Source organism: Blennius ocellaris, assembly GCF_963422515.1.
Source record: "Blennius ocellaris genome assembly, chromosome: 17".
In the NCBI taxonomy this organism is placed as follows: Eukaryota; Metazoa; Chordata; class Actinopteri; order Blenniiformes; family Blenniidae; genus Blennius; species Blennius ocellaris.
In genome coordinates, this window is record NC_137666.1 from 3,852,049 (window position 1) to 3,877,132 (window position 25,084).

The window sequence follows — 25,084 nt, forward strand, 5'->3', positions numbered from 1 at the left end:
TAAGGTGTGTTATCAGATGGATGAGTGGAAATGAGTTTTACAACCGCTTGTGGAGAACATGTCAATGTTTTTTTTTTTTTTTTCTCCAATAAAGAAGTCAAAATGGTTTTTAATTTCCATGATGGAGACTTTATAGTATTTTGATTTTATTTCTTTGGCGTCATCTTGCCGCCCACGTTTTTACACGTTTGTAGGTAATGAAGCTGGTGTCAAATTACCAGAACTCAGTGCCTAACGTGAGCACAAACGGCACATCAGAGCAACATGTCTGAGCATCAAACTGACTGTAAAGACAGGAGAAACTGGTGAGATGATGAGGCTAGTGTCAAATTACAAGGACTTGATGTAATGTGTCAACATGGTCAGTACTGATAAAAAGAAGAAAAAAAAAAAAGGCAGGGATATTTCTGTTTGGTTGTTCAGTCTGGTCTGGTTTTGTAAATCTGCACCCAGCTGACACAAATTCATAGAAACATCTGGTTTGCATTTTATGTACTATTATATATTGATATCAGACAAAAAAAATGGCAATTTCACTTTATTTTTCAGCATTATGAAGCGCCGCTAAAGGAGCGCCAAAGTTGAGCAATATGATTCACATTTCAAAGTGAAAATGTGCCAAAACAAAAAAACAAAACAAATCCTCTGTAATTCGTCGCAGAAAGTAACAACAAACTGAAGCGATGCCAAAGCGACGCCGGGGCGGCGCGTCGTCACGCGGCCACATCACATCCGCTGAGACTCAAAGAAGAAAAAGTTTACGGTCACTCCTCCAACTTATTAATATTTATTTATTTATTTGTTTTCGGTGGAGGAGGGAGGGCAAACGAGAGCGGGTGGCGGTTGTGGCGACGTTGGAGGAGTGTGTGTGTGTGTGTGTGTGTGTGGGGGGGGGGGTCTTGTCACATTACATGTACCTGTCTGCGCGCGTCTTCACTCGCAGCTGTCATCTCACCTGACAGGTCTATCAGTGTCCACGGCTGATCAGAACGCGTCCCTCAGCCTGACAGGCTGAACCGACAGCGCCGCAATCCAGACTGACAGCTCCTCAGGTAGCTGGTGGAGGATGGGGGGGGGGGGGGGGTGTAAGGGGGGGGTCTGTGAGGGGCAAATCAGAAGGCCACGGAGCAAGAGGAATAAATCAAAGAGGGGTAAACACTCTGGAACAATGCAGCCATGTGATATTTCGATAAAAAAAAAGGGGCAGACAATGTGTTTGTGCGTCTCGTGGGTCATGTGTTGAACGTTACCGTTTTCAGGAGTCGACAAACTACTTGGTTTGAACTAGTTATCGCAAAGTTTATATGGTTATTTCTTTCAGGATTTGGGGGATTTGTTGCCATAAGGTGCTGGTACCCTTGGTCCCATTGTTGAAAGGTTAATGGTATTTTAAAGGGATTAAAAAAAAAGAAGAAGAAGAAGCTGAGAACAGTTTAAGAAGATGCGGTTGAAATTGCAAGTGGCCCAGTCACTCTGAAAAGTTGAGGTCAAAGTTCACATTTTAGTCTGTTTGTTTTTTTGTTTTCTTTTTTAACAAGGTGTACAAACATTCTTAATAGGTTGATGTAAATTTTCATATGTAGTCATATGGCTGATGAAATGGGGTGAAATTTGAGCATCGTGTTGGTAAGATAAAGATAAATCAAAGGAAGATAAACTGGTGAAAGAAAGTAAGCTTTTAATGAAATGTTAAAAAAAAGATAAAATGGCTTGTTTCAGGGAGAAAATTAAGTCAATTAATTCACTCATGTGACTCGTGACAATCTGTCCCCGTCGTTCTGGGGATGTGAAAGAACATGAAAACGGGTATAATAGGTTCCCTTCTAATTTCATAGTAACATCTGATAATGAGGTGTTATTGAGGTAAATGAGCTCTTGTTGCCAAAACATTATCTTTAAAAGAAAAAAAAGGAAAAAAAGTCTATTACAGCTCAGAATCTGCCAAGAAAATACGTGATGCCAGAATTCTTAATCAAATTGAGTCTCATCTTTTACGACGATCATGCACGCTGAACTGAGGCCAAGCAGCTTCCTCTGCGCGCTGGTACCAAGAGCCGCATTCCAGAGAGGAAACACCTGCGGGATGGGCTTTAGTTAACCCATGAAAGGTTTAAATCAAGTGTCTTATGATCACACCCAAGGGGGAAAAGAGGAGGAAGCCAACCTCCATGCCTTCACTCCCACTCCCCCCCCCCCTATTCCCTGACAAAAATCTTGTCTTTATCTTGTCAAAAGCCAGTGAAAACAAGCCCATCCAGAACGCCCCAACAACACAAGGACGAGACAAAACGGGGAATGGGGGGAAAAAAAAAAAAAAAAACCTACAAGCTGAAGCGAGCGAGGACTCATTTGATCAGCTTAGCTACGCTCTCCTGGCTTCTCGTGTACGAGGAGTAATTAGCAATTAACAATCAGGGTTTAACCAGATCCAGCTATTATCTGTAAGCAAGAAGACGAACGGGAGGGGGGCGGGGGGGGAGAGAAAATATCCCGTCGCTTTGACACAGGGGTACAACCAAACTCTCATGTTCTTTGAGTTTGAAGTTAAAGGAAGAGTGAGGGACCCGAGCAGTAATTCTCTCATTTTCACGACATCTCTGGGCCATTTTTCCCCTCTCTCACTCTTTTTTTTTTAAACTCCCAGATCAAACAGGCTGCAACAAAAGGCCCCAAATCCCCCCCTCCGCTCTCCTCCTCCTGCTCTCTCTTTCCAAAATTAGTTAAGCCTCTCAGCTCCATCATCCTCAACATGGCTCGCATCAACAACCCTACGCTGCATCGCAAATGCTGCTGCATAGCCTCCGAAATCCACCCCTTCTTCCAAGTACAGTGAAGATGAGGGGGGGGGGGGGACACTCACCATATGTCACTCTGAATTTGGACTTACAGACAAAACACAAAGTGCCCCACAGACACAACAGCTTGTTATTTCACCGCCTCCTTCGTTTTTCACTCGGCAAAGTTTTTTGTCTTTTGTATTAAGTTCAGTCCAAAGGCTGTGGCCGGAAAAATAGAAAAAAAAATAATATATATATATATATATATATAGGTGGAAATGGAAAAAAAAAAGAAAGAAATGAGACATGAGGCTGACAGAGTGGACGATGTGGAACGATGTCCGCCTCTATTGCTCCTCGCTTCCCCTCCGATTTCCTCATTATTCACCATCTCGCTTCACGAAGTGGTGATTCAGGACTTTCAATCACTTTCACATCCCCCGCCCCCCCCCCCCCCCACCACATCCGTCTCTCTCTCTCTCTCTCGCCTCTCCTCCGTCCACCTCCCCGACACAGTTTTCCCAACTCTTCAAAAAGTTCCCGGCGACTTGCCCGACCGACGGGGTTGAAGTGGGGTGAGTGATGCTGAGCGCTGGGTTAGTGCCCGGGGAAGGTGCTTGTTGCTTGAGCTCCGAGTGATCCTGTTTCACACACTTGTCAGTTCTCCAGGCTGGCAGGTCCTCACTGCCTCCGAGCGAGCTGCTTATAGGGTTGTCACCAGCACCGTAAACGTTAATCTAACGCTAACATTCACGTCTGCCAGCGCCCGAAAGCTGAGGACACTTGCTTTCTCAATGGACGGTCGTCAAATATCTACAGGCCACCTTATCGGGCAATGGTTAATTGGTTCGGGTGAAGTTGGTTTTCTTGTCACCAGTGGGAATGGACTTCTTCTTACCTCGAGCTATACCGTCAGGATAAGAAAACTGTTAGCAGACAGTGGAATCATTACTCAATCGTCCATAAAATCTCTTAGGGTAGAACGTTGACTCCGGCAATCACCCCTAAAATCAAGTCTTGGTCCAGCAAAGCGTGAACTCTTGCCAGGCCACGGGGAAAAAAAAAAAAAAAAAAAAAATCATCAATTTAATCATCCCCCATCCAAAGATTTCCAAGCTAATTATTCTAGCCTTTAATTATTCCATCCGACTGCTGTTGAGATCTCTTAAAGACGGCTGGATTAGTGGATTTGGAGTATTAGCTGGGAGGGTTGGCAGACCTCTGCACTGTGATTCAGGGGGGCTGAGAGACGCATCTTCAAAAGGCGCCTCGCAACACCTCCACGGGATCATTAACGGCGGATAAATCCCCGGTAAGTTGCTTAAGAGCGTGTAAAGGTGAGCCACGTTTGGGCGCCGACACTTTCGAGGGAGGAGGCTAACTGATTGTGACTTTAAGCGTCGCGGCGGTGACACGGTTTTGAGCCACATTGGAAACGGGATTGTTTACAAGGTACTTAAAGAGGGATTTACGTCAACCTGGGTCAACGTCAGCCAATATGAGGAAAAGTTCAAGAGCGAGAGCTAAGTTGGCGTCTCCGCGAAGTTGCGGTCCAGAGTCGTCCTGGGCCACCGTGAGGGGTCGACGGTTCAACCGTCGCTCTGTATTCCTGCTAACGTTCGGTTCAGGCAGACCCGCGAGCGCCGGGAATCAATCGGTACCTCCTGGGCGCCGAGTTGTTAACGCCTTTGTCAAGTTCAACTCATCTCCACTCGTTCTTGTTAAAGATGCTACCCATCACCTCGCTGCCCCTCCTTTGAACTCTCACCATCTCATCACCCCCCCCTCCCACAAAATCCCTTGCAGCTCTCCAAAATAAGAGCAGCTCGTCCTGCGGCTGGCAACGTAGATGTTTTTGAAAAGGTTAGCGCAAGAAACATGGAGCAGAGCAGGGGGGGGGGGTGATAAAGACAAAAAGAATCTTTTTTTTTTTTTTTTTAACATTTTATCAAGAGCCTTGATGCTATTAAATGCCCCAGATACATTCACCCTATAGTTCTCAATTAGACTTGACAGTTGCTGCATTGCAGACAATAAATATAGCAAAGGGCTGCGCCTCAGGCCAGGAAGGACCCCTAACTCTGACCCTCATATTTAATGATGAAAACAAGCAGGCGCACACTCTGTGCCTCGCTAAGCACATGCGTGCGCACACACACACACGATCGCTTACGCACACATACACAGATACACGCGACTCTGCCGCCCCGTTACACAAGCACAGAATCTGTGTGATTTGGAAATGAGCGAGAGACACAAGGTTTCGATAAATCAGTTTTACACAGTTCAAAGCATAAGTTTGTCCTTGCTAAATATTTTCATCGCTTCACAGCTATTTTTTTTTTTTTTTTTGTTCACTGAATTCCCTCTGACATTCCAATTCACGTCATGATAAACTCTTCAGATGACCGTGGAAATGACTTATTGATTGCTGGACATTTTTTTTTGGTCAACAAATCAGTAAGTAAAGAAAAAAATTTTTTTTAGGGTGTTTTTCTAAAACAAACGTGCTTTACAAAGTACAATTGTAAAATGATGGCAGGAAGTAGCACATGGACACCAAAACACATTCCTGTGTGCAGAGGTCAGTATCACACAGAACAATAGGAGCCATTCAGAAAACAAAACAAAACACCTGTTTAAGCATTCAATTAATTTACATTCTTTATAATTCTTAGGATCGCAGGGATACATACACTGTTCACCAGTTTTTGGGCTATGGCCTGAAAAGTTAGTCAACATAATGTGAAACACTACAAACTAACAATAAAAAAAAAAAATGTTGACATATTCATCACATATACTCTGCGCCACAGTAAAGAAAAAGTAAAAATTTTAAGGTTATTATGACATTATTTTACAGGTCTGGCCCACTCAAGATGAGAGTTGTATGTCGCCGCAGAATTAAAATATGTTTTTGACCAATAGAGTAAATAAAGTGTGGCCATGATAAATAAAATCAAAATAAAAAAAATATTAGCACAAGATACATTTATAACACGGAAGCCGAATGCCCTATTTTAAAGCGACAGAACTAATTGTTTAAATAGCTGTATGAGGTATTTACCTAAACAATATCAGTAAAAAAGGTGAGATGATAGAGTGTAATGCAACCCAGACACACATTTTAAAAAAATAACATCTTGAGTGATAAAGAAACATTTACTTGACGAGCAAAGAAAAGACACGAGTGTGAGGGAAAAGATATTCTTTTTACTAGAAATTGTGTCCGAACACATTAATCAGTAACTTCCAGTACTGTCAACGTGTCAGTAAAACACGTCACATGGATTTAAAGAAATAACACACAGCATCTTAAAGAACTGAAAAGACGCGTCATAGATAACAGTTAATATCCACAGCGGGGCCGAACTCGACAATCACGTGCCGGACGGAGGCAAACAAACGGTAAACAACAACATTTTGCATTGTCCCACCGGCTCCTGGTGATTCGCAAGTATACAAATGTGTGTTTACATCGCGGCATGTCGGGGAGTGGAGTGTTGTTGTGAGTCCAGACTTGTGGGTTCACTTCTTTGAAGTCGGAGAAACATTGGCACGGCGCAACAAGTCACGAGTATTTACTGTGAGTCCAAAGACAAACGGTTCAGTGCAGGCTGTCACTTTAAGACCCTGTCAGCGTTTGGAGGTTTTGTACAGAATGAAAGGCTGTGATTGTTAGGATCAATCTTTTTTTTTTTTTTTTCACGTTACTGTTGCCTGGATGTCTAAAAACTGAAGAAACTGTTGCTTCTCTCTGCCGAACTAACCGACTAACCATCTCAGGGTCAAATAGCGTGGGATTCACAGGGTCTGTGCAATCAACGCACTGCCATTCTCACTGTATGGCTGCGGCACGGTGTGTATTTCACAAATGGAAGTGTGCAGGCCTGGGTATTGCTGCTACACAGTGACATGCACAGAGACAAACACACACACACACACACACACACACACACACACACACACACACACACACTCACACACTCACTCACAAACACACTCCCCGCAGGCTACCCTTCAGGCATGTCATTTAGCTAGAGAGTACTAGAGCTTCCCGTTGGCGAAGGCTCCCTCATGGAACTGTGGGATGAAGCTCTTGAAGTATGCCCTGAGTGAGAGCGAGAGAGGAAGAGAGAGAGAGAGAGAGAGATAGAGGGGGAGGCAGAGTCGAGGGGTAGGTGGTGGATGGTGGGGAGATACAGCAAATAAAACATCAAAATGTGACAGTAATGGGTGTTTCCACTGCTTCAAAGCGTCCGGCAGACTCACGGGGTCAGTCCCGGCCTCGCCGCGTATCAAAGTGCACATGAAAGGCTGAGCCTGTTTACTTCCAGCAAACGCATGTCGACGCGAGACGCCGGCCCGCCGCACGTTAGCCCCCGCTGAGGGAAACCCAAGGAGACGGCGGCTACGAGCGCCGCAATTCAAAGCTCATTTTTACATCATCAGGTCGGGCCTGAATGTTGAGTCTCTCCGCTGCTGAAGTTACACGGGAGGGATAAAAACAAAAAACAAAAAAAACCCCAGTGTTTTGTGAAATGCTACGAGCCAACGGAGATTACTGTTGGTGAGTTTTGTCTGTTAAGGTGCGCTCGCCAGCTGTCAGCTCCCTGCGGCTCAGTCCGATTTACTGATGATGTGCAGCAGTTGGTAAGAGGAAGGACGATTTGTGATCTGGAAATCAGCAGCATTTATGAAGCAAAGGCAACAAAAAGCAGCAGCATCAAGACAGCAGAGACAAACTCGCGAGGAGACGACGGCTCTTACTGAGCTTGTGTTGCTTTAAGGCTGCTATTGCTTCACACGTGCTGCAGGCTAATGTTGACGCTATTTACAGTGTGATATATTTCACACAGAGTTCAGTGAAATAATAACTGGTAAGACAACAGAGGCAAAAAGGCAGTCAAAAAAAGAAAAAGGAAAACAGACCTAAAATTAAAAGTATTAAGATGCTTTTCTGGATTTTCATGAAAGGTGTGGATGATTTAGAGCTCTTTACTGGTGGAAATAAGATCTACTTAAAGATTTGATTCTGAAGAGTCACTATATTAACACAATTCTTTACCAAGCTGTAAGGTTTTGTTTTTTTTGTTCTCTTTATGAAAGGAGTGTTACATACTTGGCTCTCTTTGCCATCTCGTTGCCGTCCCAGCGCGGGCTGTATGGATACGACTTCTGCACCTGCGAGTAGAGCTGCCCGCTGTTGGTGAAGTGGTACACCGACTGGAAGGTGAGGGTGGGCTGGTCCCGGGGGAAGTACAGCGGGAGCTCCACTGCGGGGTGACGAGGAAAGGAGAAGTGAAGTCGGCGAAAAAAGCGACATTGCGTTGTGATGGATAAACCCCCCTCCCCCCCAAAAAAACCGAGCGACTTTCTCACCATGCACGAGAAAGCAAAACTCCTTCCACATGAGCAGCAGGGTGAGCTTCGTGAATCCCACGGCGTCGTACTCCACCACGCCCCTGCAAAAAAACACGGTAGCGGGAAGATTTGAGTAACGAGCCTGACATTAAAAACGTTTTGTGAAGAAGGTAGATTAATGACAGCTGAACTCACATCCCAAAGTGGCTGAGAAAGGCGGCGATGTACTCCCTCCTCTTGTGATAGCCTTGGATGACATACTGCACCTGGGTGAAGCACAGCGGCAGGTGAAGTGAGGACATTTTAAAACCCCTCCCGGCACTCTGAACCAACACTGAAGACTATTGTTGAGATGTTGATGAGGGTGAAAAATAATCTGAGAGCTGCTGAAACGACGCAAATATCTTGTTATATACAGATCTTTAAAAAATTTTACGCAAATGGAGAACAGTTCGGTAACTTTACGGATCATGGATGATGCAATCGTACACCGTCTTTCACCATCGTTGATCAACAAGTTTGAGATTTTTTTTCCTGTTGACAATTAACCTGATCGTTTTTCAGCATTTTTTTGTTTTCAGGTTCCAACATTTTTAAATGTGCCCTAGCAAACAGATTTAAAACACAACGCTACTTTTCATAACGCATTCAAATCTGTCACCGTATCCGTGTGCAGGAAACAGATTGTAGTCTTTCTTTTTTGAATGCTTCGAGCCATAATCCGGACAGGTTGAAAGACGATTTGAAGCATGAATAAACAGCTCATATCTGTAAGGAAGGATGATCTGAGCCTGTGCTCTTTCAGTGCAACAATAACGGGACGGTGTCATGTCACACAGCCTCTGTAGTGCCTATTAATCGCCGATGGCGGATTGTTTGATTATTCGTTCCGGCTCCGGCAGTCACAAGTATGTAGTAAAAACGTGCGGTTCATTCCGGGACAGGATGCATCATGACGGGTGCTGAAGATGGTATCGCCTTTTCCCAGTGCTGCAGCATTTTTCTGATTACTCATCAGCCGTGTATGAATGACGGCATTTTTGTGAAAGAGGGAAAAGTAGTAATCTCCCGACACGCACGGTCGTGTGTACGACGGGTCTCGTCTCTGCGAGAACTCTTAAAAACGCAGACACGCATTGTGACTCAGACTCCTGTTCAATTATGTTTACATGGAACAGTGGAGGCGGCTATTTAGCTTTCTCAAAAGTGCCAAGGCCGCGTACTCAATAGGCTGTTTACTTAGTTGGACTCTGTGTGTGTGTGTGTGTGTGCGCGCGTGTGGGTGTGTTGCAAAGGAACTGTGGATCACTGAGCTTTCGCACCCCTTCTGAGGAAGGATTTCCTGCCCCCGCTGTCAGTTCGATCGGCATCCAAGTGCCCTCCTATTGGCCGGCCTGGCGGTTTGGTGTGACGCAAGACAGGTGATCTCGTTCTGCAGGTATTCAGAAGCTGCCCACGCCCATGATCCCTCCCTCGCTACCGTACCTCCCCTGCCTGCCTGCCCGCCCGCGCATCCGCTCATTGTGTTTGTGCATGTGCCTGTGAGTGGCGTGATGCAATCACACCGGAAGTGCAGCGCCATTAAGAAACCTCTCTCTCTCTCTCTCTCTCATACGAGTTCACACCACCCCCGTTTTTCACAATATAAAGTGTGACTGCTCTGATATGTGAATACAGATTGATCGGAGAAGTCAAATTTCTATACAATGTGCCATAAAGCAAACATCCTAATAATGAATTAAAAACACGTTCAGACACTAATGTTTGCTACTAATTAGGTGTCATTAAAGGCACTTCGAACTACGACACTGAAATTGGCATAACCTCAGGAAAAGAGGCATATAGATATATATCTGAAAACCTTTTTTTGAGTTTGCTGTCTACTGACTTGTTGCAAGGAAAAAAAAAAAAGCACCTGGTTGTTCCCTTGTTTCCTCGCAGTGAACTAAAAAGTACTCTACTGACAGTTTCTATTAAATTAAAATGTTTGTCCTCCAAAAACATCAGAGGGAACCTATCAAATTCTTTTGAATGTCTCTCATTTCATCTCAAGAGAAGACTCAAGTTCAGGTTCGCTTATCACGGCTCAGTTTATATCAGACTTGCAGCGAGCCAAAATCGGCTCGTCCCAAATCTCTGTTCATCATTTTCTGCAGGAGCAGCAGACTCCAAGATGATGAGGCTGGTGTCAAATGATGAATCCCACGCGGCCTATACACTGGCTGAGTGCTGTTCAAAAAAGACTTCATGGAAGACGTCCAATTGGTACCAAGGGGGCTTGCTGCAGACGGCTGGTGAACCGAGCGGCGGCATATTTTCTTTTGGAAGCCATAAAATGTCCCTTTAAGGAGTTCTAGTGCAGGAAAACATTTTTCAAAAGGAACACAATATTTCCTCTTCGACGGAGTTGTGTCAGTGCAGTCATGCGTCTCATCACCAGACGACGACTATTGTTTTTTGTTGACAGTGCTTCTCCTCCCACTGTGTACTTCACAGGAGGAGTGAAGATGCTACGAGGCTGCCGGCGGTGACATTACAACGGCTATACAGCAGTCAGCAGTTTCAATGCTGCAAGAAGATTGATTATTTTAATAATAGTATATCTGAATGGGGACTGCGATTAACGTCAAGCTGTTGCTAATACCTGCGCTCCCGCAATAGGTTGAACGCAGGTTTGGATGACGAGTGAAGAGACACCTGAAGCATTTAAAATTCTGGGAAAACGACATAAATACAGGTTTGATATCCAACTTGATGGATAATTTATACCAAAATAAATATTTTCAGTAAATAAAAAGTGACTATTAATAATCAAATACTAACGTTCAGATGGAGTGATTTATTGAATTAGCTGATTTCGACATGTGAATTTTGTGAGCGATGTGCACCCGTCACCCATCCAAATGCTGTTCAATCACAGCTGAGGTATGTGGCGGTATAGCCGTGTCAATACAATCCTAGCATCTGGAATAAGTGGGAGGAAACAACCGATGGTGTTAAAAGAACAAAATCACTGCACAGCTGGTCGCCGCCTGGATGGCGAGAATCGTTGAGATGTTAGAACAATGTCTTTTTTTATTTTATATGTTTGAGCTGTTGCTTTTTTCCTTCCTTTGTTTTAAAGAAACCTGAAGAAAAAAAAACATTTGGAGATGTACAGCTCTCAGCTTCCTCTAAGGCTTTGATCAAACTTTTATGCAGTCTTTAGTCTTGAAAGCAAAACTGTTTACCACTGCCAGTAATTGTTTGTACTCAACGCATTCTTATTTTGGGTCTAATATTCAGCTCGAGTTGTATTACAGAGTACTCTCAGGTCGGTGCAATGAGCGGTGACTTAGTGCCCATAATGAAAAGACCACAAGCCAGCAACAGGTGTTGGATTTCATTGTTGTCGAGTCATTTAAAGGCTTCAGGCAACCAGGAAATGTCGGAGACATTTCGAAAAGTTTAGCAAAACACTGTGTGTATGCAGGTCCCATTGCTGCGAGTAAGAAAACAAGTTTTCATGTGCTTTATTCTGAAGATTTATTCTTAAAAATTATTTTCCAACCATGAGCCTTGTAAAGGAAGTCTCATCTTATATTCATAGCAATATGAATACGTCTGGTGAGCAACTGTCATTGCTGCTGCTTGGTTGCAGTTAAGCTGAGTGAGACAACAGTCTTAAGGCTCAATAATCATTTATGCTCTATGTACGCATGAAAACAGATAACTGTGCATAAAACATGTAAACATCACTGACTTTATACGTCTATGCGTGTAATCCACTGGAGTCGTTCGGCAATCAATTCACACGAGGATACCAGGGTGAAGTACAGGATTTTTCTTTAGATCAGACGCAGCGCTCGAGGCGGCGGCGGTGAGCGAGGTCGTTAAAACCCTCGTTCCTTGAATAAATTGGCCATTTGTTATTGGCTTCTCGTCTCACCACTGCACCCACTGGTCACTCGTGGCTCTGCTCCACTGATTTGCCTCCACAAGCTTCCATATATGGATGAAATAGAAATGTTTGTGGTTTTGCAATGTTGACCACAAACAAGACTTTAGACTCGCCTCGAATACTTTTGTTGATTGAGACGCAGCATGAAGCCAATCCCAAGCCAGTCCTGCTCGCAGAGCTCACCCTTCCAATTGTTTCCGTCTGTTTATTTCTTTCAATTGATGTCTTAACTTTAACTCGCCCAGCCCAAGCAACGAAGCATGACAACATTCCTGTTCCACTGTGATGATGGCTGTCATTTCGATGTTATGTCAGGGATGTTATGTTATTACAATTTCATAGCAATGGAAAGGTAAAGCGTAAATATTAAAGTTTCCATTGTGATGTGTGCATCGTATATGAGATTTTTGGGCGAAATTCTAGTTAGCCAAAGCACAGACTTTTACGACCATCTCATTTAAAAATTACACACAATGAAAAAAAAAAAAAGAGAAAAGCATAGCGACCTTTGATTGGGCCGGCTTCTAACTTTCTAAAACAAAAGGCCCCTCCCTCCTGGAGTCTATGTCCTTTTTTATCTATAACCGACGCCGCCTGTCAACATGCCTTTCCCAGCTCGGGCGGCGGCGGCGGCGGCCCTTTAATGCTCGTCGGATTAGCAGGGGAGCGGCTCTGACACCGCCAGAAGGCGAGCGCCCGCGAGACACGGAGGTCAGTCAGGGACACGAGCGCTCCAGATGCTCAAAGCACGCTGGTCACATTCCAGGTGAAGAAGAAAGGGAAAGGAGGGCGTCTGCAGATTATGGGCAGCCGTGTATATATATGTGTGTGTGTGTGTGTGTGTGTGTTTTTGTGCGTTGGGGAGGGGAGAGGGCTCGGCGGGGGATGGGTGTTCGCCTGGAGCGAAATTGCATTACATCGTGTCCGCGGCGCACATCTACTTGTCAACCTGCGGAGGCCAAGGAGCACTCAGACAGCCTATGGAGGTTGGCCAGCACGCCCACGTTGGCAGATGCCAGACACACGTGCATGGATGCACGCGCGCACACACACACACGCGCACACCTTGACAAAACACATCCCACTGCTGCAAAGCTTACGAAGACGCAATAAATTATTCATTTACGTGTGTCGCACACAAACACAGGAGAGTGTGGAAGTATGGGAAAAAAATACAAACAAACAAACACAAAAAAAATCAAACAATAATTCATTGGGGGAGTTTCCAAATTGTGTGAAGTAAACACAAACACTCATGTAAAGAGCGGGAACACGGGAAGGAAATGATAATACCTTGTTAGTGAGGAGCTGGCACACTTGAGGGACGTAATCAATTAGGCATCCGCCGCTGGGAAAGGCTGGGATGTGAAGTGCTGAGGAGTCTCCCAGAGCGCTGGTTTTGGAGAGAACGACAAGCAGTCAGCCGGGAAACTTCTCAGTGCAATCACACGTTAAACAACTGAGGTGAGTCAATTAAAAACAAAAGAAAGGATGAAATGTGCGTTATAATTGATACGAGAACAACAATTATGTGCGAAGGTGAAATCTAACCCCATCTGAAAACACAACATTCTTGAAGGTTACAGCAGGAACTTCTATTCAAACTGACCCATCAGTGGGTCAGTTAAACGTGGATATCAGGGCAGTGGATGTGTGTGCAAAGTCTGTGTGAAGCACATTTAAGCTGATATTCTTCATCTATAAAACTGATTTTGGAAAATACGTATCAGGTGAAACACAGACTTATGTTAATTCTGAAGTTATTCAAATTTCCTCCAAACAGAGCCTCTGAAAGTAATCACTTTACATCTGGTAGTTTTTACTAACTTAGATCAGAGAAGACTTTCAGAGATTCATTGATTAATTGCTGCTAATGCTGAACTGTTCCAAGTCGCTGGTTGTACATTGTAATTATTGTAATGACAGTTAACGCATTTCCAACAAATTCCCACTCTGAGAAGGAAATAAAGAGTCGAAAAACCTGTTTATAGACTTGTCAGTTCTTTTTTAAACATTATAATTGAGATGCGTTGTTGAAGACGCAACCGTTTTATGCAGGCTGTCACAATAGTTGCAGTGTACCTGAAATTAATGAATCAATTGACTCCCCTTGTTCGACCATTATTTTGACAACTTCAAGTTGAATCCCACAACCCAGCGCCATTAGAGATGAACGTGTGCTTGTTAAATCGGGAAATCTGCTCTCCAGTGACTAACCGAGAGGAGTAGCCGCTCTGGTTTTTTTCTTCTTCTTCTTCTTTTCCCTGATGTGGGGGCAACAACAGAGGGAATACCCTGAGGATGGGTTAAAGGTCTCAAGAAACTGCTTATTGGCTTTTAATGTTCATTTTAAGACACAACTGGAGAGGGCGGGGGGGGGGGGGGGGGGGTATCTTCCGCTGTGTTCTATTTTTATTTAATTCTTCATTACAGCTGAGCAGACACAGGACATTTAGTGATGCTTCTGAAAAAGCGAAGTGGCCGTTTACCACGTTAGGCATGGATGACGAACGTAAACGATGTACAACATGCGATGTCAAATGTCAAAGATCATGCATATACTGAGAGGAAACCCTCCAGGCTCCTTCTTTAGATCATGGCAATGTCTTATGATACAAAAATAGTGAACACGTTAAAGTGAAAAAGTGATTTACAGATCATAAGCACAAGCCCACCTAAGAGATCACATCATCCATCTGCAATGAGCACTGTTCCTGTCATGGAGTATGAGAATATTTTCCACATTTTGTCATAGTTAAAAGTGCAAATGTAAAAAGAAAAAAGAAAAAAGAAAAAAAACCTCCTGAGGATTGCACAAGGCTGTAAATTCCCATTCCAGCGAAGGAGGCTGTGGGAGTAACAGAGGAGGAAGGTGGAGAACCTCATGATGCTGTCAAGACCGAGAACCACAAAGGTTTATGGGAAAAAGAAATGACTTAACAGAGTTGATAATAAGGTCAAGGAGGAGCGGACAACACTGAGAGGTGTGTTTCTGCAGTTACCAAATTTAGCTGACGATAACAATCATATCCTTCGACAATGATAATGACATATTAGCAGCTTCTGCTGAACAGATGCTGGGCAGTATATTAATCAGGACCTCTAATCACAGTGAAGCGATGCATGCCATGAAGCGGGTTCTATTGTCAAAGTCTCTCTCTCTTTCTTTTTTTTTTTTCCTCGAGAACTCCAAAGCCACCATTTACAGTAGGCTTTGTGCACATAACTAGCATTAGCCTGCGCGTTGCTGCCGCGCACCAACAAATGGGCGATTGAAAATGGCTTACAGCGTCAGGGAGAGAAGCCTTTGAAAACGGGAATCTAAAACGATGCCCATCTATCCACCCACAGATCTAAGAATAGCGCCATATCATTCAGATTGAAATGCGGACAGAGGTGCAAACTCGACGGCGGAGTGATCGTCGTTCACTTGCGTCAATGCTACGCATCTGAACAACTGCGGTGCATTTTAGATTTCAATGGTTTTGATCGGAAAAAAACTTTGGCCTTGAGAAACACCCACCTTTCTTCTTCCATTGTATTTGAAACATTTGACAAATAATGGAGCTGAAAAGTCAACAGTCCTTTAATTCAAGATGTTTTGGGGTTTTAGCCACGAGTGATAAAAACTCCGCATTTACCATGGCAACTTCCAAACAAACACGGCTTTGGCCAACCCAGTTATTGATCACTATTTTCGGCATTTTATCAAACGGCGGAGTGGTCGTCAGTCACGTGGCAATTGGCTGACCAATGGATTAACTTCAATCGGCAGATATGCAACATTCAACTAACCAATGGATAAATATTTTTTTTTTATAAAAGTAACATTGTTGGTCAGTTATGCAATATTTCACTAAATTCACTCGTCAATTGACCAATAAAGCAACTAGATTTATCAGCATGCTTCCCTTTGGTTCTAATTATTGGTTACTCATGGAGCATTTGGTCGACCCCTGTACAATCTTGAATGTGGATTTTGAAAAGAAAAAAAAAGCTCCGACCTGTCAGTCATTTAGTATTACGTCAACTAATCGAGCACATTTCACCCTTTATTCATTTATTTCCATCATTATTTTCTCTCCATTTCTAATAAATGTCTGATCTAGATAATCATATTACTTGTGTCGCAATCAATCATTTCAATTTCCGACACAGAACTTCTTTATGACGGATGTGGAGTCTTGAAGAAAACGATAAACAACCCCCCCACCCCCCACCCCCTCCAAAAAAAAAAAAAAAAAAATTAAAAGCACAACACCAATAAGCTTATGTCTTTCTGACAAAACTTTTCCAGAGGCACACTCTAAACAAACTGTTCACAGAGTGGTAATACTCTCCATGACTAGTGGAATGACCTTCATGTGTGATATCGGTGGAGATCCCCCAGTGGGCTGAGAGAACACTGACCGAAGTGATATGATGTAAGTGTGGGGGTTAAACGTGATTGAACACATTGAGTATGTTTCACATCAAAGCTGTATCTACGGGCACATACGTATGGCGATAGAGATACAAGTGCAACATATATGGAAGGCCGCTCATTTTGTTGATATTGAGGACGTGTTGAGTCCCGCAGAGTTTTAAGCCCTTAGAATATGAGCTTCCTGTGGGTGCGCTCAGAATCCACTCATAATAGTGTTTTACTTTCCGAGTGGCACCCTGAAGAGTCCCCGCTTCTGTCTTCAGTGGCGACACCACTTTTAACACTACCCCCGCACGTGTACGTGCACGCACCGGAGTCATTATGTGGACACGCTGCCTCACACAAACCCTCTGAGCAATGCAACCTACTGTATGACATATTTACAGTACGCTGTATACATGCACGCATGTAAACATGCAGACACTCATGTTGTACAGTGACGGGACTGCCTCTGACTTCATCAACCGGAGAGATTATCCTCTGTGACTCAGGTGGATGGTGACGAAGCAGTTTGTTTATGTGTGGTTGTGAGTGTGTGTGAAAGAGATAAAAAGAGAGGGTGTGCGTGGCGGCGCAAGTGACAGCGTGAGAGCAGATAAAGGCTCGACTGGGAAAGAGGGCAGCCGTGATTCATTATCAAAGTGAAAGATAAGGCCGAGAAGGACTGTTTGGAGATTCTGATGCAGTTTCAAAGCAGCAACATTTCCATTTTGATTGCCTTCTTCATTTTCTAAAGCCTGGAGGGACCTTAGAGGCCCCACGCGAGTCTGCTAGTAGACTGTTTGGGCTAAATAAGGTCCCGTTCTTGCGAGAGGAACGTTTGGCCCATAGCCATAGCAGTGCATGACCTTTCTCCTGTGATGTGGCCATCTTGGCGCAACAGTGGTGAAATTACTCAGACGCTCTCTTCGTCATTCATTGGGATAAAATCTGTTTAATGAAGATATAAGGTACAAATAGAAACAGTTAAAACACAAAAGCTTGATGACACTAGCAGCTGGTACACACACACACACACACACACACACACACACACACACACACACACACACACACACACACACACACACACACACACACACACACACACACACACACAAATAGTCCAAGCCGTCACAAAATAGTACCACTGCCAAACGAAGTGACGTAATACTACATTTCACGTCAGTCCTCTTTACCTTTATCTACATATGCATTACTTCTGGTGATCAGGATTTATCTGCTTTGTGTGATTCCCAATGATGAATTCCTGTATAGGTATGAGTCACATATATTTTATATGTACACGAAGATGAACGTTTGTCAAATTCAATCATTTCAAGCGCAAACAAACCCCCTCGCAATCAGATCAGTCACAATAACAGGTACTAAGTGTTTATGTTGAGGAGGCTGTACCCCAGTAACAGAGCTCTCGTTTCCTGCAGACTTACAGCAATACACACGAGGCGCAAGTCCTCAAGGAGGAAGTGAGTAAAAGTGTCTGTGGCAATGCCTTTCACTGTCAAGTGGGTTTTGCCGGGTTAGTAGTGGATTCTTCTTCTTCTTCTTATTATTTTTTTTTAATCAGACTGACAATATCTGAGTGTGATAAGATGTTAACAAAACCTTGAAAAATATCTGATCGAAAATGCAAAGATTTTTCAAAGGCTTTAAAACACCTCGACAGACCCTGGAGAAGGGACACACACAAACTATACACCCACTCAGGCAGGCAGAGAGACACACACACACACACACACACACACACACACACACACACACACACACACACACACACACACACACACACACACACACACACACACACACACACACACACACACACATCAGCAAGCAAGGAAGGCATGCACGCACGCACGCACGCACGCACGCACGCACGCACGCACGCACGCACACACACACACACACACACACACACACCCAGGCACCTAAAGGCAAATGCAGATACACAAACATTAGTGCACTGCAGCCTAAAACTGTCTCTCTGTGTTGATTTTTCTGGGCTCCTAAATCTGGTTTGGGGGCAGAGACGGTGCCCACTCGATTCTTTTATGCAATGCAGCAGGTTTTCTGGGGGAAGGAGAGATGTATCCAACTCATCTCATGGGCACGGCACAATCAGGTAAACGAGAAGGAAAAAAAGTGAAAATGAAAAGAGCGACGAGTCTGGTTATAAAACGATCCGGGAGTGAGACACACACGCAAAAAAATAAATAAATAAATATTGGGCGAAATATAAAGGCTTGGCAGAGGCTCGGCTTTAGATGAAGGTCCTAAATCAAAGAGTGGTGGAACTCGGAAAGCTGTCAAAATCTATACATAGATCTTTCTAATGCAGGTAAAAGCCTGACAAGTCATGCCAATGAGTGCTTTGCCGCTAAACGTAGCTCGAAGTGGTGTTTCCTGGAGGCAAAAAAAAAAATCACACCACGTATGGCTATGGATTGCTTTGAGTCTGCTGGTAGCTCCGTTTTGTAGCCGTTCATCCAAAAACTCTTTATTTTCACAGATCACTTCACGTTTTTTTTTTTTTTTTTTTTGCAACAGGAAATAGTTTGAGTGTTGTTTTGTTTAAAAAAGGTTCTGTAAATATCGCATATTTCTATGTTTGAATGGGACGTATCGTGTCTGCTTTGGGGTTTTTAATTCACCATTTATAAAATCAAGGTCCTGAACAGAACAAATTGGTTCATTTTTCATCTCATTCAGGCACATTCCAAGACTCATTTAAGTTTCACCTCCGTCTGATACCAGTTGTTTCACTTCTGTGTCAATGAGCCTCGCCCTACCTACTACTTCCCTCCGATTGGCCGGCAGAATCTATTTGTGCATCACTGACACAGCAAAAAATGTTGCTGTGAATTAACCTCAGCCTCATTTTCCCACCGACTTCTGTTATTGATGTCTTAAGGACAATTTCTTTAATGTCTGTACAAAAACAAGTAACCACGATTGAATACATCAAAATCCATCCAAACATCATTTATACCACATCCACTTCATGTTTGATAAGTGGATGATCTGATCCAAAATGCACAGGCAGAACATGCAAATGCCACACGGAATGGCCCAGACTCCAACCAAGGACATTCTCGCTATAAGGTGAGCGTGCTAACGACTGCACTAAGGTTTTTCACAGTCAGAATTCACAGTTAATTATGCTCCTCTTTTACCTTCTGCTGACTCACGTGCACATGATACTTAATCTTCCAGGAAATGTGTCTTTTAACAGTGGGGAGCTTTATGACTAATGCATATTTGTGAATTAACGCAGATCGAAGTCTCCTACTGAATTGTGTTGACTGTATCATGTAACGCGCACTATGAAATAGTTTAGTGACTGTTGTATTTTTCTGTTCTCTTATTTCTGATGCAATATCAGGTTTATCTTTCACATTAACCATTAGTTAATATACTTCTTTCTTTGTATACTGAAAAGTACCAAATTGAAATTTGATGAAGACTATTATTACAATTATATTACCATTATTCACTTATATAACACAAATAACTGACATTAACATATTGCTCTAGATAAATCTGTACTTCCATGAGAAAAATATTAGTCCTGTTAGGTGCTTTCTGTTTCACTCGGTAATATTTTTTGATCAATCATAATTAATGAAGGGCGAATTGTCAATTACCTTTACAATTTAAACAAGCATTGACTTCCTCCAGACAGCCTCATTGGTGTTTCAGTCATTGATGTTTTGTAGTTAATCTCTTATCTAATCTAATAAACTAAAATTGTTCATTTTATAGGCTGACCCACTTGTGTGGAACTGACCTGCAATGAAAAAAAAAGTACAATCTAAATGTTTGACTTTCCACAAACTGAGAAAATATTGAATGAGAATGAAATGAAGAATAAAATATTTTCTTTTCTGTCACAAAAATTGTGCTTCATTGACACGTTCTTACTTGTTATTGTTGAGTCTAAAACCTGGGTTACATTGTATAACTAACATATTAGATAGTTCTCTAATTCAGTAAGCGAGTTATAACTATAATTTGCTGACAGGATTCTGTAAACATTTTAGTCACTTTTTTAATATCATATGAGCTCTTTATAAATGATGTCATAACAAACAATGAAATGGTTTAAACAAAAAACCCCGATAGTCACAATGTGAGGAAAATGGTGCCAAGTGAAGTTGACCCATTGATCCACAACGACCACGTCAATTAACAATCACTGATCTTTAGACCTTTCGGAGTACAAGGCCTCCATTCACTGCTGCGTACTACAGGATAATAGGAAGTAAAACGAGTGCTGCCTGAAGCAACAGAAGGATAACTGTAATCTGTTTGATGCCTGGCGTGAAAAGAAATCCATGGGGACAGATGCATTTGATCTGCATCTTGTGAAAATCTCGATCCAATGGCCACTCGTATCTTTAATTTGCCTGCGTATTTCCAGCCAACGCGATCCAAGTGACTGCAGCGCTGCCCTTTCTCATTACCATCCCGTTTCACTGGGATACTTGGATCCTACTTTTATTTTCTGAGGTCTTATCATACCATGACCCCCACTGCAACACAAGTCATTACAGATGTGATTTGGCTTGACAACGAATCCAAAAACGCCCCCAAAGCCAACATTTTCTTTCTTTTTTTGGGCTCTCTAAACGTCTACATGTATTTAACACCTAACAGCTACTTTAAATGAGTACGGGAGCAAAGAAGCCCAGCAGACACGCAGCGTAACGGGATGCCTTTCACTATGTATTTTCTCCTCGGCGTCCTGTAAAGCATTATATAACAAACGAACACTGAATCTTAAGCAGGTGCATTTCAAAGCCTTTAGAACAGGAGTGTAATCAATAATATCTACAGCGAAAGCAGCAAATAGGAGTTGATGCAAACATCTGCGCACACTGTACGGTACCGGTGGAACCGTGGGAGTGTGTTAGAGCCTTTCAACATATTTTTCTTCCCCTCTGCCGAGGTAAAACATTACAGTTGATGGCCTGTTTGAAGACAGGGAAAGACAAAGTAACGAAGAGAGCAAGAAAGACAGAGGAAGAGGGAATAGAAATAGAGGTATGGCGCTGTAGCTCAGGGGGGCTTACGAGTCTGCATTCGCCGCTCTCAGATCCGAGCCGCGGCTGAAGGAGAGTGAAAGTGAGATATCAAACAAACTCAGGAGTGATGGGAGAAAAGCGCGAAAGGAGAAAGAAAGACAAAATGAGAGGAAGAGAAAAAGAGAAGATCTCTCCTTTCCCCTTGTGTTGTGTGCATTTTTTTTTTTTTTTTTTTTACAATCCTCTTCACCAAGTTTTTTTTTTTTCTTTTCGTTTTTTTTTTTCCAGTCGAGCGAGGGACGACCTTGCTGGGTAGAGCGCGGCGCTTCTCTCTCTTTTAAGTCCCACTCACTCTCTCGGTTCCCTTTGAGGATCAGCCAGAGGGATCAGCGAGAGGAGAGAGAGTGATAGAAAAGCTGAGGGAAGAGAGACAAGCGGCAGACGTACTGGTTAAAAAAACAACAAAAAAAAAACTGGAGGGGTGACTTGGATTGGGTTGCGGGGAGTCGATGTAGAGTCATGGAAGTGTTAAAAAAAGGTGAATTGAGACTGGACATTGATGGAGGAATCTGCACAAATGAACCGTGGCCACTGAAATCATCTCAAGTGGACTGTTGCGTTCTACCATGACCTTCAAGCCTCCATATTTCCAACTCATCAAAATCTGCAAACTTGAACATTTTGAGAAGTACATGCCGAGCAACATGTGGCAAAAAAAAAAAAAGTTATGATAGAGGAAACTCAATAGGCTGTACCTTTTGTGACTGATTTGCATCAAATTTCCCAAAGTGGTGTCAGTTTTGCAGAGGAACCAAGTAATGTAGTATTCGTAGTGTGACTGTACACAAGTAGATTTTTCAGGCACTGTACATGAGTATTTATGATGACTCACTATATTCTTCAAACTACATTTACTCTACGCAAATACACACTTACCTACTTGTTATGTTAGAAAAACGTTGGGGGGGAAAAAAAACAAAAAAAGAAGAAGAATGACACCTATTCTGCAGGTATTTATTTTTCAATGAGAAAATGCATGAGATGAGAGAATAATAAACTCTTAAAATGTAATTCTTGAAAAATGTCGGTGAGCAAGGGTGGATGTCCGCGATCTTCAGGCCCTTCAACAGCAGTGGATCAAAAACAGACATGATTGAATCATAGAAAACCTTCCTAATAAGGAAAACTCATGAAAAGATCTTTTTTTTTTTTTCAGTTTCAGTGCATCAAATCGCATTGTAACTGAACTGTGAGACTTACAGGAGCAGTTCTGGCTGCAGGTGTCAAATCTCTACAATGAACTTAATCCTCAGTCCAGACAGGTGTGGCACCAAAGAAACAAGACTCTCTATGCATTACCGTTACAGATGTTGTTCGGACTGGGCCTGTGAAATGACATTTCAATCCGAGGACGAGAAACCACAGATTAGCAGAGGGAGTCGAGCTCATGCTGCTGGTATGCTGGATGCTGGTATGTAATCCAGGCTCGTCCAGACACATCTAAACACGCACAACTGTATGGGGCGCCGAGGAAAGATGGCACGACACTTTATAAGAGCCAGTCATGCAGATTGTGACCCCAATTCTGAAAATTCATCAGTCTTTCTCAGGCTCAAATTTTCAATGCAATTGATAAAAAAAAAAAAAAACAATTCTTGAAGAAGCTTTAAAACAACCACATGGAACATAATGCCCGAGATGACATACATATAACAATAAAATCCACAAAATAGCTCACACGATAACATCAGGATGTTAAAAGCCAAGTAGAAGAGGTAGCTTTTAATAGCTGATCTGAAAAGAGGTAAAAGGGTGCCTGTCAAATCTGCAGTCTTCTGTAACCTAGGAGCTGGAAATGGAAAAAAAAAAAAAGCATGGTTCCCTCTGAGCTTAAGCCTGGTTTGGCTGCTTCTGCCGATGAGCTGACCCGGGGGAAGAGGCAGGACTGGATATAACGCTTCAGATAGGTAGGATTCAGAAAGACCACGGAAGGATTGAAAAGCCAATAAAAGACTCTGAAAACGGATCCTAAAATGAACAGACAGCCAGTGGCATGAGGCTAAAATAGGTGAAATGTGTTAATGCTCATGTTTTCCTGTTCAATGACATAGAGAGGTGTTTTGAATGACCGGCTGAAGACAAGCGAGAGAGGTTCCACTAACCCCAACAAAAAGTGCATTGCAGGAATCCAGCCAAATGGACACGGATTACTGTTTCAAATAGCTGCCTCCCAAGAACGGAATTTATTTTGGCCATTTTTCTTCAAATGAAAAAAAAAGAAGCTTGATTCAAGGTCATTGTACGCATCAACTTTGACACTTAAGGATTTTAACGGTGGGCTTGATGTACTGAGCCACGATCTACACAGGGGGTCACGCAGATTCCACCAAAATCCAGTTTCATGTTTCTCTGATTTCAGCTTGTCGCTACAGTCGATGTGTCGAGAGTTTCCGACTCCTTATCTCTGTCCAGATCAGTTTATTACAGTTGTGCCATTACGTCCTCTGTGCTTCCCCTACAGCCTTAATGTTTTCCAGCTGTTCCTGGTGGTCTCCCCTCTCCCGGCTTGCCAGTTTTAGCCTCACTGGGAGTCCAAGGTCTTTAAAGATCTCTCTCTCTCTTTTTTTTTTTTTTTTTTAATAAAGATTGCTTTTATTTCTGAGTCTTTGCCTGCAACTTGGGTCTTTTTTTCCACTGACAACCATCACTTCCACAACAATGGCCATGCATTAAATCACATTGCATTGCTAATCTGTGAAGACTTCCTGGAAAAGTCCTACTCCTCTGATTCATTCAAGCACATTCTCCAAATATTCCAACAGTGCAGTAAAAGAGTTCAGGTGGTTAACTTATGAGACAAGAATGAATAAAATATATATAATTTTGTCATATTGTCTTTGCAGTGTGTCTGGAAAAAGCTAAGGGGGTGACGGCTTCAGAGAAAGACTGTTACACAGTACATTACCTCACTGGGAATGCGAAGCTGACAGCGTGGGATATCTTTGTTATGACAACTTGACAATGACCGGTACAACATGACCTGCTAATGTCTTTGACAACTGAACCAACCCTGAGCATGTTTGTTAGTTTCATGTGTAATTTCTGTTCACCCATATCATCATCAATTGTGACACTTTCACATGTATACCAGGTTCACGTCAGGTCGTCACCACAAAGAACAAATAACAGCGGCCATGCAAGTAAAGTAGCACAATTGTTCTAATGACACTTAATGACAACAGTCCCAAGCGTGCATCGGGACTGTTGTGCTCATGGTGAGTGTCACGCCAATCATTTTCACGGACCTTTCATTAAAGGTTACCCTGTTGTTCATTCACACAGATGATTTTGTTTTCCTAGTATCCACACGACAGAAGATTTTTGATGCCAGTGACTTGAAGGCTGATTGAAAGAGGTAATTTGTTGACCGCCTTAATGCTGTTACTGTATTGAAAATATATTTTCCCAGACAGGTTTGAACATCTGCTGCATAAGGCTGATGGAATCTGTACAGGGTGCCAAACTGTGGTAAGGCAGGGTTATATCATTGAAC

The 25,084-nt window shown here is 43.0% G+C and overlaps 1 protein-coding gene across 1 annotated transcript in view; it reads right to left on the reverse strand.

Annotated features, from left to right (window-relative positions):
- Nucleotides 1–5,343: 5,343 nt before the first annotated feature.
- Nucleotides 5,344–25,084, reverse strand: part of babam2 (BRISC and BRCA1 A complex member 2) — an 80,301-nt gene continuing 60,560 nt past the window's right edge. The window contains exons 8-12 of the mRNA XM_080512875.1: nt 13,375–13,474; nt 8,337–8,407; nt 8,160–8,242; nt 7,900–8,053; nt 5,344–6,888 (exon numbers count right to left, since the gene is read on the reverse strand). Of these exons, the coding sequence (XP_080369001.1) occupies nt 6,825–6,888; nt 7,900–8,053; nt 8,160–8,242; nt 8,337–8,407; nt 13,375–13,474 (472 nt within the window). The 3' untranslated portion in view covers nt 5,344–6,824. The remainder of the gene's footprint in view (nt 6,889–7,899; nt 8,054–8,159; nt 8,243–8,336; nt 8,408–13,374; nt 13,475–25,084) is intronic.